Source organism: Convolutriloba macropyga, chromosome 10 (assembly GCF_964194025.1).
Source record: "Convolutriloba macropyga chromosome 10, txConMacr16.3, whole genome shotgun sequence".
Lineage (NCBI taxonomy): Eukaryota > Metazoa > Xenacoelomorpha > Acoela > Convolutidae > Convolutriloba > Convolutriloba macropyga.
The window spans coordinates 44,199,701-44,218,927 of record NC_134477.1 but is presented as its reverse complement, the minus strand read 5'-3'; the positions used below and the strand labels follow the sequence as shown (position 1 = coordinate 44,218,927).

Here is a 19,227-nt window from a genome sequence, read left to right as displayed (position 1 = left end):
ATGTAGCCTTACATGTTGCACTCACCTATATAAATCTACTGTTATAACGGTACGCAGGCGTGTTCTGGAAAGGTATTGGAAATAGTTTAACGAGCTGAATCGAAGTTTTTCTGATCAAAAACAAACACTTACATTTTTTTTGACTTAAGGTTATATTTCAGATCTATGAGAATAATAACATCCCCTCCAGCTGAGCATTGTGATATTTTAATGAATATTAGTTAAATTTTAATCAATCTTGAAGATGAATTTTGCAGAAGAGATGAATTTTAAAGCGATTCTAGTTCAACAGATTTAACTAATTATTAAGAGAAACGTCACTGATTGAATCGCAGGAACACACAGAGGGGCTCAATTTAATTATCGCTTGCTTCCGCAGGGAAGAGGGTGCTAGCCTGAAGAAGTTAAGACACACATGACTACAAAAATTGCTTCAAACTTTTTTCGAGAGCAATAAAAACTAGCCGCACTTTTAGTTTTCGTGGTTTTTAATAATTAATATGCATTTTTGATGGCGTTATAAAATTTTCAATCACTTCAGTGCTCAGGTGGAATTACTAGCCGGATGCGGCACTTAATTTACCAACCTTAAGTACAATTAATGAATTTTCCTTAAACAGGGTAATGTGACCCAATTTCGTCTCTAATATCTCCATGAAACCATCGTTAAATTTCGGAGGAAAATCGGGAAACTAAAAAGCATGCAACTTTCAACATGTTAGGCGCTGTCCAAATAGAGCTAAATTTCTTCCAAATTCAACCCAATAATTCATTCAGTTTACCATTTGGGTCTTGCTCTACTTCTTTTCATTGCTCATTAAAAAATGCGTCAATCTCTGCAGCCGCGCAATTTCATTTAAAAGATAAAGAATCGAGTAAATTTTAATCTGGAAAATGATAAACAGAACAAAGAATTAAAACATTTACAACTTTTTGCCCTGTTTTCTCATTTTGCACACTTTGTGCTCGCGTTTCTTTACATGTTTAGGTTTCTTGCTTTCTCTGTTATCTTTCTGCAACTGTTTCACAGCTTGCTTACGTTCTCTCCTCTCTTCAGGTGTTTCAGTTTTCTTCCTGATAAACATCCAAGGTACTTCACTTGATTTATTATTCTGATTCGATTCGCCTTCATCGTTATCATCTGAATTTTTGTCTTCATCTGATGATGAATTTGAATCACTGTCCTCGGAATCTTCTAGACCTTCTGATGGTTTCTTCAAATTGGTCTCAAAGCTGACAACGGACTTGTAATAGAGGTCCTTCTCATCTTCCTAAAATTTTGATCCATTGAATAAGTCCTGATAGAGAAACTTTTCAATAACACTCAATGAAACTCTTCGTGTTTTTACCTACGTAACACGATTCATACTTTTTTATGCAAAGTTCATTACGTAACAACAGCAACTGAAACATTATCTTGAACACGCAGATGGGGATGGGGACTGATCAGCTCACTTTTAATTTGTGTTTTGAGTAATGACGATTTTATTATTTCCATATAATACAATGTATACAAAAAAAATCATGTTTCGTGAATGAACGCATACTATGATTTAATACTATTCAATTGAACTTACTGTATTAAGTTTTGCAATATCCCTCTCAATATCTGCCACTTGATGCAAATTCTGAGGAATAAACACGTTCTTGAAGGCTTCATCTTCGATTGCAGCATGGCGACTACTTTTGTTTTCGCGACTACTTCTCTCCGAGTTTTTCGTGTTACAATTACTTTGCTCAAAAGCTTCATCCTCATCGTTGAAATCAATCTCGTTCACTCTTTCGGAAACTTTTTCAGACATTTGCTCCAAATACTGTAAAGGATTATCAATTGTCGGACTAGTTATAAACTCAAACAACTCACGCATTGTCATAACAGGTAGTTTATTTTTCTTAAAAAATCTCGTAATATTGGTACAATCCATTCGTAAGAAATTCAAAGCGTTTGGGTGATTGCTTTCTACCGATTGTGAAACATCTATGTAATACGCTTGACCATTGTGATACAAAATATTGTACTCCGACAAATCGGCGTGAGTTAATTTCACCTCCCAGTACATAGTTCGCATGTCTCGCACAATTTGAAAATAGAGTTCTCGAAGTTTGGATTCGGAAAGGTGTGCATCTTTGAGCTTTGGAGCTGGGTAGCCGTCATCACTTCCAAGAAATTGCATCAGCAATACGTGACCTAATAAGAACCACAATCCTAAATCAGTTATTTACCAAATTCAGATATGCGGAAATTGTCAAGTTTCCAAGTAATGACAAGGGTTGACAACGGCATTAATCAGGAAACCATATTGAGAGATTTGATTAGACGAGCTTGGATTTGACCAAATTGATTCCTCGAGTAAAACCTGCACATGGAGAAATAATTCGAGGTATGTGCTAACTCTCAGCGGTGATGTGCATGAATTCAAATTCAAGATCACCTGAATTCATCCGGTCTGGTCAAAAGTAACCAAGCTACGCTATATAACGATAACTTTGATTCCAAATTCACTTTCGACCAACATTATAAAATGACTGTGACCTTTGAGTATGACTGGCTTAGGACAGGCGAGTCCTACAGTATGGAACCTAGTCAAGTTCCTGAACTCCTTCTCAGCCCATGTCTGCACCATCTTCCTGTTGTTGCCTCTGCAATATCCCCCTCTGAATCTGTACTCACCAGAGATGTATCTATCTCTGTCTTTGAACGTCAGGATGGACGTTTTGAACACCTGAAATCAATTATACCCTTCTGTTTATTTCTGCTGCTAACTTTACTTAACTCGGATATGGCGAATACGGATACGATACAAAAATTAGAATTGAAGTTAGAGCTTAACTGAAGAGCGCGGAGAAGGCCCTAGCTATCAAAAAGCAATCAATTAATAATTCTTTATCAATAATCGGTCATAAAAAATATGGATCTCATGTACAACGACACACAATCAAGCAAGTTCAATACACAATGAAGTTCAGAATCATTTGTGAGGCAAATGTCTGTTCTGAGACCTCGTCGTGTTTGAAAAATAGATTGTTTTTAGGCATATTGAGCTTTAATAATCTGTCATAACCATTAAGCCTGAAGACACTAAAACTCCAACGCACTCTGCAGTTAGTTCTATATCAACGCCTCTATATCAAGCTCCTAGTCTTTACAGATTTAAATTGAATTGCAGAATCAATTGAAGAACTAGAAAACGACGCTGTTAATAAGTTGCTCATTAACAACACTACCTTGACTGCGCATTGTCCGTGAGCCTCGCTAGTTCCATGGTATACATTGGCTTCCTTCCCAGTAGAGACACATCCATTGATAGACGATATGATCTTTCTTCCCAATAGTCTGAACAGAATTATTCGGGTTCTGGGATCCATCACCTGCTCTGTAGTGGCTCGGTCTGATTTGTCACGCTCACGCGCACCTCCATCCAGCTTCTGAACGGCAACTTACATCATAATATTTTACATAGTATCCTTTCTTCATTCAATTGAGGCTCTCATTTTAATGCAACGCCAAAAAAGGAAACGATTTACTTTTCCATAAAGGAACAGAGTTGGAAGATTGCTCCCTCAAAGTGCAAAATTTCAAAATATGTTCCACTAGTTGGAATTCTCATTGGTTTTGAATGCAGTTAAAATCGTGTTTACTGATGCAGTAAGAATTAGATTAAAGTTTTTTAAAGAAAATTTACTTTATCAAATGAAATCCTTTTTTTTTCATTCAAGACCACAAACGTGTAATTCGGAATAAAATTCAAATAATATTCAATCAGTTTCCTATGGGTGACGAAGAATACTACAACTTCAAAAGCAAACAATCTGAATTTGAAGAGCAAGATCTTAAGAAAATAACCATCGGATCACAATTGTAAAATCAGGCAACAAAAAGCGTTACTATTGCTGTCTGTAAAAATTTTAAGTAAAAGATGGCGAATAAACAAAACTATCACATGATTGAACAAGGCGGAGAAATAAGCTGAATCAAAATGTCGGATGTCAGCGCCTGATATTAAAACGTTCTCTTCTTCGACAACATTTCCCAAAAATTTTTACTTCATCTCACAAAAATTCAGAAATTTGATATCTGTTGCACAATTGATATCTGTTGCACAATTGCAGGGATGTGCATTGATAGTACACATCTTTTAAAATTTTGAGGTCTTATATGACAGAAAATGAGAGCTAAGATAGCATAGCGTTTCCACCCACACGTTACATGAGGTCTGGGAATGAAAATTGATTTTGTTACTGCAACAAAACTACTTAAATGATGATATCCTGAGAGCTTCAGGTAAAATCAAAAATCCAGTTAATTCTCAGAACATATTCTCGGCCCAACTTTCTTTTCAATTTAAAAAACCAGCTAAAAATTTGACCAGCATTAATCGATTGACAAGATGAAACTATGGGTATGCATGGGTGACCTCATTTAAACTCCAATTAGAATTTACAGTCGCAACTTAGATTTAATGAGTGAGCGCAGAAGGCATTTTCCTGAGTGAGGAAAAACATATATAATAAAAACAGTAAAAACTAAGACGATTGACTTAAAAACTCATACCAAGAAAATAACAAATGACGTGACGCACACAAATTTAGTCACCAAATCGTAGACGTCACCAAAAAGGTAGCTCTGTGACTTTCTGCGCCATCAAATAGTTGTAACAAAAACAGGTCAGACTAATTAAAAACTGAAAAAAATTACGTGGCATTAAACTTACCTTTGCATAGACGCCTACGTCAACTTTATGCTCAAACTTCTGACAGAACTGTTTGGTTGAAAAAGTAGAGCTGGCACAATTGTCATAGTCATTATAACTTTCCATATGAAACTCCTTTTCCATCTCGGCTATCTCCGCCTCGTCTAGTTTATCTTCTTCACTCGCACTCAAATCGTCATCCAAATTTTGAAATTCCACACTCGAATGAGTGCATTCACTGTGATCAGAGCTGTCGTCAAGCTCTTCTCGAGTTTCGATGATAAAATCTTCAGTATTGGCCATCTTAACAAAAATCTAAGCTTTGCCCGGAATTTGGTGTACTTTTACCAGTTAACTTTTCTCTGAAACGCAACAAAAAAAAACAAGTTAATTTTCTATTCTCGATTACGCTGTTTCGCTGAGTACAGGCTTGCAAAATGATTTACGTCATTTTACAGAGCAACGACTGTATTCGGTCTATGACGTCAAATCTAAATTTATAACGTTGTAAATGAACAGTATTTCCAGTATAAACGTCATGCCAAAAATACAAGCTTTCAAGTAAAATTCGCGCAGTTTTCACCACTGCAGAGAACAAAATGACAGCAATTGTTGATCAAAAAATCGAGGTATTAAATCTAAATTCAATATTTACCATTTAATAAGCTGCAATTTCAATCAAATCACGAAAAATCAGATTAAAATCATTTAGGAGCAGTCGGAAATGAGGTCGAATTGTGCATTTCTCTAAATGAATCGTGATGTTTAGGCGGTGGTTGAAGAATTGAGGTGATAAACAAACTGGAAACAATTATTCCACAACAGGTCAACCGCAGGTAGATAACATGCATTGAGGTCTTCCGCCGCAATTCTGGGTGCATTTTGCGAAGCCTCCGGATGTAAGAGGTACCAGCAATGAAAGTAACTAGGGATGCTCCGAGACCGACACCGACAATCGGGTTCTGCTCTGCTTTAGTCCGAAAACGAGACTTGGTTGAATAGCGTGAATAAGGTGTATCCGCCATTAAACCTGAAGTTGAACATCTATTAAAAACTATTGTTACGAAGCCGAACAACGTTTGCTATTAGCTGCCTTCGCTTCAATGATGAACTTGTTCGCGGCATCTAAATAGATAAAGAAACGCTTAAGCTTAAAATCTTGTAATGCAATGTTTGTGGAAACAAGTTGCTTTTTTTCGTTAGCTACTGTTTTACATTACTCGCAGAAAATCGAATTTAATTGCTGCGTGAAACTGTGCAATCGTGAAGCACCACAAAATTAGAATGCCGAAATCGAATTTCGTCTTTATTTATTTTTCATTTTAATTTCATTTTAGAAAAAAACATTGTTAATTATTTTGAGCATGAACTATAAAAAACAGAACATAGTTTAAAGACAATGTAGTGATAAGAATTACAAATGAATAAACAGCACGTATTGAGAAGGTTTAAAATTTTAAATCCAAAAAACTATCCAAAAGAAATTTTTTCGTGGTCCTTGCAATTAAGAAGTTTCACCGGTTTTTTCAAGCCTTTATCAAAGCGCTAAACAAATCACTTAAAATCGAGAGCTGGTTCAAATTGTCCATATAAAGGCAACCACACACTTAACTTAAGATCATCAGATAATTCGAGCAAAGCAAACGTACCTATCACTATCAGCCTGCCACCAACCAACTCAATACGTGATTCCTTCACAATTCGGAAAACATATCTGTACTATGGAAAGACTACTCAGCATAAGGTGCACGACCCCAGCCAGCTCAAGAAAATGAACGATTTCCTTTTGAAAATCGGATTGCTTTTTAAGAAGTACTGAAAGGTTGCCAATGGTAGCAGCCAGCAGCATAAGCTCAGGGAGATTGTGGGCTGGGCTGTGGTGCTAAGTATTAGGGGGATTTCTCCTTCAGACCCCAAAAAACACTCTGCATACCATGAATTTCGAATTCCTCAGTAGCTTTGGTGAATCATACAGTAAAAGCTCCAAGAGAGCTGCACAGAGACTTAGAGCCCTCGGGCTTTACTACATTATCCCTTTCATGCAGTACTTCTTTCATTTATTTCAACAAAACACAGAAGAGCATCAATAACCATTTCATCATGGACAAAATTTAAAACAGAAACATAGCTGGCATGTTGATAGAAAATAGCCACAATAGCTTCGTAGGCTTGCAGTCTCAAAAAGATGGTAAAAGAAACAGACCAAAAAAGAAACATTTTGAAATTCTGAGCTGTTGAATTTTAAGAACAAGTTTAACGCATTGCTGATTCCATTAGCTGCCCTTAAATACCCTTCAGTTAGAGTGACACACACTCATTTGACCTTATCTCTTCAATAAACAATGAAAGTCAATTTCCGAGCAAATACTGTTGACGAAATAAAAAACACAGCAAGACAAGTCCTGACCAACAATTCAAAGAATGTTCATCGACTAAACAAAAAACTACACCTAGTATGGTCTATGACTGGATTGCGAAAACCATTTAAAAAAACATTATAAATCGAAGCGAAAATGCCGCATGTGAACAAAAAACCACTAGCTAGAGAGAATTTTTGTTCAAACACCATCGTTTCTCACTCTACTTAAAAATCAGAATAAAAAAGTTCACGCTGCAAATCTCGCCTTGTCGCTCCACTTCCTGTTTTGGCGTGACCAAAATCATCACTTCAATTTGACTTCAAAAGTCATGAAAATGTGTGAACAGATCTTAAAAGACAGCGACCCAACAAAAATCAAATTTTTTGAATTGTAAAAAACCAAGAGAAGGCCACTAATAGCCTCAGCTATCGCTTTCCGACTATTAAAAAATTTCTGCTTTGTCAATAACCTTTATACTGCCTCCCATTTACTCTATACAATTAAAACCAGATGGAAATTCAGTGTTCTCTTTTTTGACAATTCGATCAACCATAAAACTGCAAAAAAAGACTAACCGGACGCAAATGATTGCTACAATCTCTGCTTGAGAGCAATTAAATAGATTTTGAACCAGATATTTTTTTACAGAATGGGATGTTTTATATCATCTTGGATTTGGAAAAGAAGTATTCTGTTTCCAGAAAAAATCCGCAAGTCAGTAAAGGCTGTATGGCTTGCGTTGGTAAGAGCCATGTGTCAGTTACATGCGGTTTCCTAGAAAATGATTTTTTATCCATGGTCTCAAACTGCCATTGTAGCCTGATATTTAACATCTCCAGAGGCAGGTCCTTAATCTTGCTACTCGGTATCACCTTATTTCTAGTAATTTTTCAAGTGATCTATTAACTTTTGCCATTTTTATGCTCAAAATTTTGCCATTTTCATGCTCAAAAACGCGTACAAAAACGTAGTTTCCGCAGTTTTAAGCAAGAATTTTTATATTTGAAACATAGCTGCCATATTGCCTGAAAAATTTGGTAGCTTTGTAAACAAGTAGTCTCAAGATACCAAAGAATAAAATAACACTTTCTAAAATCAGAGCATACCCGGCAGATTGCCGGAAAATATCTGCCATTGATTATTATAACAGCGATTGGGATTGAAGGAACCAAAAAACGGTAACAAAAATTGGTTGTACCAAAACATTTTTAAAGTGCCAACTATTCTGATTGGTTTTTGTAGTTATGCATACTCATGTTCCTTTCTGAGAGGATGCAGGGTCTCAATGCCAAAAAGCATTAGAGATTTTGCCTAACACTTATGAGAACAAAGTTCCAGTAGCGGGCATCTAAAATTGGGCTTTATGGGTTTACCCCGTTTCCATTTTCGTTTTTCGATACTGATTCTTTTTTAGTTTGCTTTGCTGAGCAACGGCTGTTTAAAGGCACTTTGAGAAGGATGAAATAAGCCTAGAGAAGTCAAAAATATTTCACGCAAAATGATGAACAAACTGTGAACTAAGGTAAAGCGAAACAAATTTTTGTTCCACAAGGCAAGGAGCGCTATAATGGCCGGCTAAGATGAGGACGGCTATTAAAAACAACACACTGTAATGTATCAACCCGATTTAGCCTCAAGTCTGTTTTTTCAGAAGCTGCCCTCAAATAACTCTCAATTAGATTGATACATCCTTAATTCAACTCAAATTAAATTGATGAAATCATTTAGTGAGTCCGGAAAACCTTTTCAGTCCGATAAGTCATTTGGGACCAAAATGATTTTTTCCGCGTATTTTGAACAAAGCAAAAGAGAAAAATAACGACAACAACTAACCTCTATAACTTCATTGAGAAGGTAACTACAAAACAAACAAAGAAGTTTAAATGACTAAAAAAATATAGACCGGGAATTGAATCGTAATCAATTTAGAAAATCACTTTGTAAAAAGCAACGGACTAAAACTCATAAAAACTGTGAAAACATATCTCAAGTTGCCGCACGTGAACAAAAAAGTGCCGTACAGAAAGCAAATTTGTGTTCAAACACGATACTTCAGAATTAGAGTTAAAACATTCAAAACCTCTCAAATTTTTGCTTAACTTTCTATTTCGGCGTGACCCAAAATCACCACTCAACTTGACATCAAAAATCAACGTAAGTCAATTGATACCTCTGTACAAACTCAAACCCCACGTCAGATATAATGATACCGCCATCTCTTGCAGGAGCTTTAACTGGAGCTTCATTCTATTTGTGATTTCGAAGAGAGCGGATTTTGCGTAAAATTTTTTTTAAAAAATTAAATAAAACTTTATTGGTGATTATGATAAACAAGGAATCAGTATGAATCAATTGATATTACTCAATGAGATGAATACATTTAAGATTAGACAGTATTACGTTTCACAATCCAGTTTGAGGTCGTTTCGTAACCCATGCGGCAATTTTGGGTTCCGCAGCAACCTTATCAACTACTGCTTTAATATTAGTGAAGGAAGCATCCAATGTCATGTCCGCTATCGGAAGCAAATCTGTAACCGCATTGAACAAGGCAAGATCCGCCCATGACAGACCACTAGCAAGAACAGTGCCTTCTCCTTTGATGTAATTTGCATTCAACTTAGATAGCCAGTGAGAAACTTTTTCCTGTGCATCAGCTTTCAATGCGGGCTTCTTCGCCTCATCAGGTTGGAAGAAAATTCCAACAAACAGAGGCCACATATCACCACGAACTGTGTCCACAACCATGTCTGCATGCAGCTTTTCCTCCTCCGTTGTTCCAGCTAGACCAAACTTGTTCGCGTAGTACCTCGCGACGGAAGTGCCCTGGCAGTACTCATTACCATTCTCCAGGGTAAGAACAGGCATCGCTCCAAGAGGAGTTGTTGGTTTTTTGGAAGGCCAATCAGCACCTTGAACCCTGTCGTCTTCAAATGTGTACTCTTTGTAAGCGAATAGCAGGCGGGTTAATTCACCAGCACCCTTCATATCGAAATAAGTCAATTTGTCAGGCATTTTCAGAAACAAAAAACAATACCAATTTCTTAAATAAAGCCGTTTAATTTAGAATTTAGTTCAGCGGATAACTAAAATGAACTGTTGTATTTCAACGCTGATTTCTGGTTAAAATGTGGGCCGATATAAAGAAGAACCCAAATTTGTCTAGCAAACAGCTTAATGAATTTTCGCAAGACCTTGTCCTCTTAAAATTGAAATTCTAAGTTTGTGCTTAGCAAATAACCAACTCAATTATGTTGACAGTAGGCCCACTCTGACAATAATTTGGCGAATAAATTAAGTAAGCACACGTTCACAGAGTGACGTTTTTCACCTGACGTTAAAAGGCCAACAATAAGAGTACCTCGAATCAATTGAAAAGAGCTTTTTCATTGTTTTTGCCATGTACAATGGCACTCAAGAAATTCAGTTCCAGCTTGATTTTGGTCAAAGAAAAGCAGGTTGAGAACAAATCACAGCGAAAAATTAGATTCTCTGATGTCTATTAAATGTCAACTCACCGCATGGTTGATTTTAATTGCTCAGCTCAAATATAAGCTTCATTCTGCTCTACACGTATTACTGTTGAAGATAATCACAAGCCAACATCTACGAAAGCTCTCAAAACCAGGTATCAAAAAGAAACGCGTTATCAAGGCAAGGGACCTTGAAACTCAGAATTGCGCCAACTTTGTCCCATGTAGTGAGTGCTATCAGATCTCGTAAGCGTTGCGATAGGGTAAAAAGTGGGCAGTCAAATTGTGAATGCCCGAGGAACCATTGCTTTGATGAGGTCAACAGAAAGGAATATAACCGACCAACGTCAGACGAATTTGTTCCCGTTAACGATTGCGCTAAGGGAGCCTATTTTCCTTGGGCGAGGGGCCACGAAATTGCAGAGGGCAAAAACATGGGTTGTGGCGGGCAGGGCATTAGTAATAAATGATGTCAATTAAAAGAAAGCCCCTCCCCTAAGGGTAGTTGGTCAACTCAGGGGCAGTAAGTCAACTATGTATATTAGAAATCCTGACAGTAGTCAAAAATTAAAGCATCAGATGTGAAAGATGGAGAAATTAAAGCATCAGAATTATAATCTAGATAGATATGATAAAAAGAATATAAACATTTAGGACAACAGCCTCCCTTCCTCTACAATGATTCCTATTACTAGTAATAAATGGTGATATCAAAACCACATAACTGCCTACAATGTAAACTAACGCCTATACAACAGATTTAGGTGGGTGGGCTGACAGGGGTCAAGGGCAGACAGATCGAAAACTCAAAAATTGCTCTGTACATATTAAATAGTTTTTAAGATAGACTGTTCTGGGATAGCCGTGGTTATCCCCTAAATGTTTATCCTTGGTGCAAGTTCATTGTCGCATGCGATTCGATTTTTACCCTGGTTTATCCGAAAAAGAATAAATCGTCACATCCTGGCCATACCCGGTTTGTGCTTCAATCAGAAAAAGAACAACAAACGGAAAACTGTGCAGTTCATAGTCCAGAGATCTCGGACGTCGTACGGACATTATTATCTGGCACGATACGCTCAATAATTCGCTGACTCAACATAGAAGTACAACTTCACTCAGGTGTCGCGAGAAAGATTGAGGAAGATCTTATTGTCGTTTGGCAATCAGATACAAGGGGTCGTCCATTGCACCCGCGAAGGTGCTCCAGATAGTTGGGATCATATCAAAACCTTGAGAACCCAAGGTTTCCAAGTAGCAAACATTGTTCGTGAAATTCTGCCAAAGCAAAAATTTAACCAACCTGAAATCCTGACAGAGTATCTTTAGTTGCATCAGAAACCTCTGTACGAACTTCGAACGTTAGCAGCTGTGGAGAGAGTCAACGGTGAATTGAATCGCTTTGCCCAGAAAAAGAAAAGACTATCAAAGGCTCGTCGGGAAAAATCACTTCGCGGCCAAAAAATCTTAAGGAGCAAGTAACTCTTGGTTCTCAGTTTATCATTTGATATAGCTTGAAAACTCATCTTGTGCTAATTCGGACCGGTTTGATTACCTGGGCCTTAGTATCACGGGCTGAGTTTATAGGCTGAAGTATTGTGGGGCAAAATGTCTCGCAACTCCGAAGGGAAAAGCAAAATTGTAAAAGTCAAATCAAAATAGAAGCTGTATACAACTGTATCTCTTGTGGATTGAAGATGCACATGGAATGTGCTGGATTGGAAGAGGACGCCATAAAGGTGCTCTCAAGTCTGATGAGTAATGTTTTACTCCTGTGTAACGAATGCAAGAAAAAAGGGAAGAAAGAGCAAATCATCCAGAACTGCACAAAAGGGAACGTTGAAGGAAAAATTGACGACAAGCTCAACAAAAGCCTGAAAAAGTTGGACAATTCCCTAATCAAACAGATCGATCACAAAATCGAAGCTGCTCTTGCAGGCAGCGATGCAAAGAATGAGAAATCCATGGAGAAAACCCTTGAAGAGAAGATAGTTAAGAAAATTGTGAATGTGCAGAAAACATCAAACGAATAGAAGGAAGTACATCACAATATCTTGAAAACCTTCAGAATTCAAGGAAGTCCAGAAGACCTGCAAAATATGAGAAATTGATTTCACTAAATGAGAACATAAAAGATATTTTTGATGCAATTAAAGTCAAAACGACGGTTGAAAACGTGAGAAGACTTGGAAGGTTTGATAAAGAACTTTTGAAGCCAAGAAGCGCTCTAGTAACTGTTCCTAACTGTTGGGACATACGGAGGATTTTAGATAAAGCTAGTGAAAAATGGAAACTACTTTCTGACCGCGGTTTTTTATGTACTTCCATCACTAACTAAAGCAGAATCCGAAAAAGAGAATATGTGTCTTAAGAAGAAATGTGAGATGATAGAGAACGGAACACCTGCGACCTAACTCAAAAATAGAAACTTTGAACTGCTTCAAAACGGTACGAAAGTAGATTTGGAAGACCCATCCGATTGACTATAAAAATTGAATCTGATGTGAGTAAATGCTCGTAGTTTTTTGAATTTTGATAGACAAACTAAGTTTGCAAATGCTGTGATGACCTGCAGATACCCCATTGTCATCGTTACAGAAACTTGGTGGAATGAAGACATAGAAGACTCAGAACTGATGCTTCCTGGGTATATCTTACTCAGATGTGAAAGAGCTGTCAACAAACACGGAGGTGTTTTGGTAGCTATCCAGAGCATCATCAGTGCAAAACGAATCAGTGACGATGTATTCTCACTATCGTTGACATACAAAAGAAGAAATATCTTGTATGTGTCATCTACAATCCTCCACTAGGTAGCGCCTACAGATACTCTTTAGCTGACTTTGAACAGGTACTCAGAGTTTCTGAAGAATTCAAGCAATACACATGTTTTGTTTGCGGAGACTTCAACCTACCAAAGGTCAACTGGAGCCTAAATCACAGTGCAGATGAGTACGAGCAATTGGTGATTGAAATGTTCGAAAGACATAACTTTCATCAAATAGTGGACTTTAGTACTTGTGGAAAGAACACACTAGATCTTGTGTTTGAACTGAAAGTGGAAAACACGACTGCCAAGTTTTATCTTGTCTCCAGACAACTGTTTTACAGTTCAGATCACGAACCGATATTAATATCGATTAAAAAACACAGAGAAGAACGTAAAACCCCTGTCTCCAATTATTTCAGCTTTTGCAACGCCGATTACGGTGCGATGCGGCGAGAGAAAGGACCTTGTTCCCTTTCGAGGCTACATGTTTCACTAACATCGATCGCATGGTTGAAGAGTTTTATGATTACATTAAATCCTTAATAGAGAAACATTGTCCCAAACGTACTCAACATAGACAAATTGTGCCTCCTTGGTTTTCTAGGGAGACCTTTCATACTATGAAGATGCTGAGCACTGCTCGGCGAGCCCAACGCAAGAAACCAAACAGCTTAGTGCTATCGGAAAAAGTTTTGAGACTAGAAAATATGTTACTGGAACTTGCAGAAGAAGATAGGTGTCAGTATCAACAGAAGCCTGGGACCACTCGTGATACGACAGTGATCTTCAAGCACTTAAAGAGAGCCTTAGAAAAACAGTAACTCTATCCAAAATTTTTTCTCTAGAGGAAGAGACTGCCGATTCCACTCAACAGAAATTAGACCTGCTAAGTAGGTATTTTCAGTCTGTATTTTCTGAGAACACCAAAGACACGGTAGCCGATGACCTTCCGGACCCAACCCTAATGAATTTTGATGTAAGCTCAAAAAGAATAAGAGCAATCTTAACAAATCTTGATGTCTCAAAAACTCGAGGTCCAGATAACATTCCCGCCTGTTTCTTGAAGCAACTGGCTGGCTGAACCGCTCTGTCTATTCTTGAGCGCAGTCTTTAGGAACATCAAAAGATCAGGAAAAATCCCGAACTGTTGGAAAATTGGTGCTGTGTCGCCCATCCATAAAAAACGCTGCAGAGCAAGTGTCAAAAATTACAGACCAGTGACATTGCTGTCTATAGTTTCGAAAGTACCCAAACGATGTGTTTATGATCCAATCGGAAAGCAGTTCTTGGATCATTTAACAACCAGTCAACATGGATTTGCGAAAAATCGATCCGTTGTGTCGAACATGCTCTGTTTCTTGAACGACGTTCAAGTTGCGTTGGAAGGAAACCCAAATTCGGTGTATTATCTATACACCGACTTCTCAAAAGCATTTGATAAGGTCCCGCATGCTGAATTGTTGATCAAAGTAAGGAGAATTGGAGTGGGCGGGTGTGTAGTTAGTCTTCTCAAGGACTATTTATGTAACCGTAAACAGTTCGTAAGATGTGATGGTGTCAGGTCGGACCTTCTACAAGTATCAGGTGGTGTTCTGCAGTGTTCCATTTTGGGCCCCTTACTCCTCTGCATCTTCATAAATGATTTGCCAACTTCCTTGTTATCCAGCACCCCATATCTGTATGCGGATGACGCAAAGTTCTTGTTTATTGACAAAAGTAACCAAGAAATTCAAAAAAGTTGACAGAATCTCACAGTGGGTATCCAGGAACAGAATGTCACTTGCTGCTGAAAAATGTTGTTATATAGCATTTAAGGGACAGTCCCTCAGTCTTACAATGAATAACACTACATTAGAGGAATCCACAAAGGTGACTGATTTGGGAGTGCAGCTTACAGGTACCCTGAAAGCGACAAAGCACCTCGAGTCTAGGCTTGCGAAAGCTAATCGAACTTTTGGTTTCTGAAGAGAAATTTATCGAAGAATTTGGATACGAGAGTGAAAATTTGTGATTACAAATCCCTATTACTACCCTTAATTACTTTTGCTTCAAGCACTTGGCACCCATCGCGTGGAAGTATGAGACTAATGGAATGCTTTCAAAAACGTGCGTTGAAGTGGATAACGGGCTATAGGAAGACGTCGTACTTTGAAAACATTGTATCCCTAAGATTACTTCAACTTCCTATGTTTTGCAACTCAATGATTTACTTCTATTGTCTAAACTGTACCATGATAAGAAAATGCACTTCCATTGATAGAACCCTATGAACACCAATATGGTAGAGTTAAAAGCAGATTATTCAAAATTCCAAAACTGAGAACTGAGAATATCAGAGAGGACTTTTACTTTCGAACTGCCAAAGTTGCCAACAATCTGCCTGAAGAGATAGACTTTTCCCAGCCTTTGGGACTCAAAAGACGTATTCTGTCATTCATGTGGGACCGTCTGATGTTGAACTTCAACGAAAGAGTAGTGTGTGCATGGACTATTTTCTCTGATTGCTCCAATTGCAGAAAAAAGTGGAATCAAGACCAAAACTTCCATGAGAGCAATCCCCTCGGCTTGATGCCGAAAAGTCGCAACAACAACAACAACAACAACAACATCATGAATTCCACTTTTCACATTTTTCTGAAGTCAAATAGTAGGCATGGTCCGAGTTTTAATCTAATACAGCCTACTTCATTCTGGGGGAAATCTAAATGAACTAAATAAAACAAGGGGGGCTTCAATTGACGTCATTAGACGTTATTAAAAATTTACCTAACAAGGTTTAAACTCCTGACGCTGCAAGTTATTGCGAAAACGTTCGAGTAATTTAGCAATTTTATGTCGCCTTTTAACACTTTTTAGATATTATATATCACTAAAACCTCAAGTAAAAACTCGGTGCGAATTGCAATTAACTGTAAGGAGCGAACTGATTTTAGCTGCCTAACTGCGAGTGAGAGAAATCTGGATCACGCATCGGCCATTCGCGTTAATGTCTAGTCGCGTGTTTTCATCATTGCTAGTAGTTTTGTCTATAAAGGACTCGCCTTGAAGCAATTGAAGAGTCGGCTCAACCTCGACATCATAGCAAGAATCATGCATGATCTCAGTAAAGGTGTCTTGAATCTCGTTTTGTCTATAAATGTGTGTATACTCACCCTTCGCACAGTGGAAAGCTTGTGTTAGGGTGAGTTTTTCACCACAAGAACAACTAATGGGCGTATTTTTGGCCTCGAAGATATAATTAATTCAAAGCCCGTCACTAAATTCGGACTCCTTTAGTCTGAAACCGAAACGATTAAGCAGTAGAGCTGTGATCCAGTTCGAGGCTTCTTTTTCCGAAACCATTTCTTTTACGTTGCGTTGCTCGGTCTGAAGGCTTTCCATAAGTTCCTTCTTACACAATCGATTCTTATTCAGACGTGAGGCTCGTTGCGTTTGCGTTATGAGTTCTTGGGTAAGATGACCGTTTGCTTGATTCTCATCTTGATGTTTAGTGCGCCCTCCCATGTTGGTAGCAAACAATCGTCGTGCGGATTGAGACACCCGAGAGCCAAGGAACGACGGTAGGACCTACGTTAGGATGTTTGCTTCCGCGTCTGTGAATATTTTTTGTGAGTTTGGCGTTGTAGTAGACACTAAATTTAATTTCTGTTGCACGCCTCTTTTATGGCATTCGTCAGCGTTTTGATGGGATGTTTAATGTTACTTGCCCTTTTAAAAAAAATTCGAATATTTTCCAGGTGTGATTACTTAAAGTTCTCATTGGCTTTCCCATCGCTTATTGAAGATCCTAAAACAAGGCAGATGTCAACATTTTTAACTGCCGTCCCCTCAAATTAACCGAGAACTTGAAGCCTCGTTTACTATTAATTGACACATCGGTGCGTTCACAGTTTAGCCAAAAAGGCTACAATATTCAGTGAAAAACTTGAAGAGCAAGAAGAAGTCCCCCAAATGACCTACTCCGCTGCCATCGTATGCATACCATTTTCGCAGCACATGTAATTTTGGGACAAAATACATAGCCATACCAATGGGGTCCACTTAAGTTGTGCCCTCTTGGGACTGCAAGGTTCTTACTGCGACGTATAAATCGGACGGGAATGAATATGAGACTTGAACAACGAAACACAAAACGGGCAATTTTTTGATGTTTTCAATTGGAAAGTAACGTTTGAAGCAGATGAAGGCATCATCCGTCTAATAGGGCAACAGCTTCATTTTCAAGTGTTTCATAATGCAAGTGCAAAGAATGAGATGCGTATTCAATCTCGCACTCATGGCGTCTTCGCTACGTAAGGGGGCCGTTGGGACTATGGGTCAATCATTGGCATAACCAGTAACAACCTGGGCTTCTCGTGGCGGTAAAGGGGTTGTATGATCTCGGTTTTTGATATGTAGGTCTGTTGAACGTTGCAATCACCGTGTGCTGCTTTTGAATTACATCGCGGACACTGACAACCAGGAGGGTGGTCAACGGAGCACTTGAAACCATTGCACTATACGCGAAGCCAGCCACAAGCACTACAGCAAACGCTTGAGTTCGTTAGAAGAGTTTTACAATAATTGCATTCACTTTGATCAAGAAAAAGGTTGAGCGAAGTGTCACATCAACAGACATAGGACATTGCTGGAGAAACTCCTAAAGAAAGACTCTGCGGTGGCACAAAATATCGCTAAATGTTACGGTACAGCACAAAATATTAAATGAGACATACTCGATGCATGTCTTGAGTTTATATAACTAAATTTTTTGAAAGCAAACAATATCAAAGAGCCAAAACAACACCTAATCACGAGCGATGAGTTAAGGGGGCGAGAAATAACCACAACGATTTCAAAAAATTTGACACTTGAATATCAACGTTATGGGGTCGTTCCAATAATAGCCGCCCCAAGAAATTATAGCCCACCGCTATGGTATATATACCATGATTTGTGGGGGCTATGTGTTATCTGACCACTAAACTGCGGGACTATAACGGGAAAGACCCAAATTCTTCTGGTGTATGTTGTTTCAAAGTTTTGTCAACACAAACAATTGAAGAATAAGGATAGGGTTGAGGCAAAACTCATTTTCAAAAACAAAACATCAGTGAAATTTCATAAAATATGGACTAAAGATTATGCCATATTGGGTCTGTTGAATGTAACTAATTTTTTTAAATGTAGTTTTTGCTGTGAATAACTTCATTTATTGGTTTTTTAAACTCACTTTGTAGAATCAGATGGATAAAAACAATAACAAACTTATATTTTTTCGAAATCTTTTTATCCAGTTCTGAAACAATTTTTAAGTAGAACTGACGATGAACGTAATGTTCCGAAATTGTTTGTTTCTTTAAATGAAATTTAAATTTAAATGACAATTTCCCTGAAGCTAAAAAATTTTTAAAATTAACAGAATTTATAGCTTTACAAGTGTCCACAAAGACTAGAAAAAAATTTTTTTTCATCACATGAGTTCATAAAAGCCTCGCACAACAGCTGACAGGTCAAGATGAACTAAGAAAATGTACAGAATAGAAAATAAATGATAAACTGCAAAAATTATAAATAATTGATATTCGTCTTTTTTTTCGACACAGAAAAGAAAGTTAATGCCAACATAACTGATATTTCCTTAGAATGTAAACACCCATTGAGTAATAGGCTTTTTTTAATTGGTTTCAGATAAATTACTTTGAGAGGCAGCCGGAACGCTTTTATCAAAGTGGTTTTTTTTGGAGCGATTTCACTTGGCCGTTTACTAAAATGAGGTATCTGCAGTTACGACATCGGAATATCTGTGATTGCAGTGTCAATTTTGAGCCTGCTCAAGTTGGGAAATAAAGTCAAAACTTTTTATCATAAAATGCCGAGGAGAAATGTCAAGATAATTGTTTGGCAAGTTAAATCAATTCTCTACAACCAATCTCAGAAGATTGAATTGAGTA

General features: G+C 37.8%; 3 protein-coding genes across 3 annotated transcripts in view; 1 reads left to right on the top strand and 2 right to left on the bottom strand.

The window, feature by feature from the left end:
• The window catches only part of LOC142348157 (serine palmitoyltransferase 1-like), a 467,259-nt gene that overhangs the window by 324,826 nt on the left and 123,206 nt on the right, over positions 1 to 19,227 (top strand). The gene's annotated exons all lie outside the window — the stretch shown is intronic.
• LOC142348153 (serine/threonine-protein kinase RIO1-like) lies at positions 864 to 5,180 on the bottom strand. Its single transcript, XM_075399364.1, has 5 exons — positions 4,713 to 5,180; positions 3,226 to 3,426; positions 2,534 to 2,723; positions 1,578 to 2,188; positions 864 to 1,271 (listed from the first exon to the last, which is right to left on the bottom strand). Exons 1-5 carry the CDS (start codon positions 4,992 to 4,994, stop codon positions 924 to 926), a joined length of 1,632 nt encoding a protein of 543 aa, XP_075255479.1. The 5' UTR covers positions 4,995 to 5,180; the 3' UTR covers positions 864 to 923.
• Positions 9,337 to 10,677, bottom strand: LOC142348579 (glutathione S-transferase-like). Its single transcript, XM_075399972.1, has one exon. The coding sequence runs from the start codon at positions 10,064 to 10,066 to the stop codon at positions 9,455 to 9,457; it is 612 nt and encodes a 203-aa protein (XP_075256087.1). The 5' UTR covers positions 10,067 to 10,677; the 3' UTR covers positions 9,337 to 9,454.

Excerpts from the sequence above, each read along its gene's own strand:
- LOC142348153 (XM_075399364.1), bottom strand. The coding sequence starts at position 4,994 with ATGGCCAATACTGAAGATTTTATCATCGAAACTCGAGAAGAGCTTGAC. Across the intron at positions 2,724-3,225 it reads ACGGACAATGCGCAGTCAAG|GTGTTCAAAACGTCCATCCT; the intron begins GTAGTGTTGTTA and ends AATTGATTTCAG. Across the intron at positions 2,189-2,533 it reads TAAGCCAGTCATACTCAAAG|GTCACGTATTGCTGATGCAA; the intron begins GTCACAGTCATT and ends GGTTCTTATTAG.
- LOC142348579 (XM_075399972.1), bottom strand. The coding sequence starts at position 10,066 with ATGCCTGACAAATTGACTTATTTCGATATGAAGGGTGCTGGTGAATTA.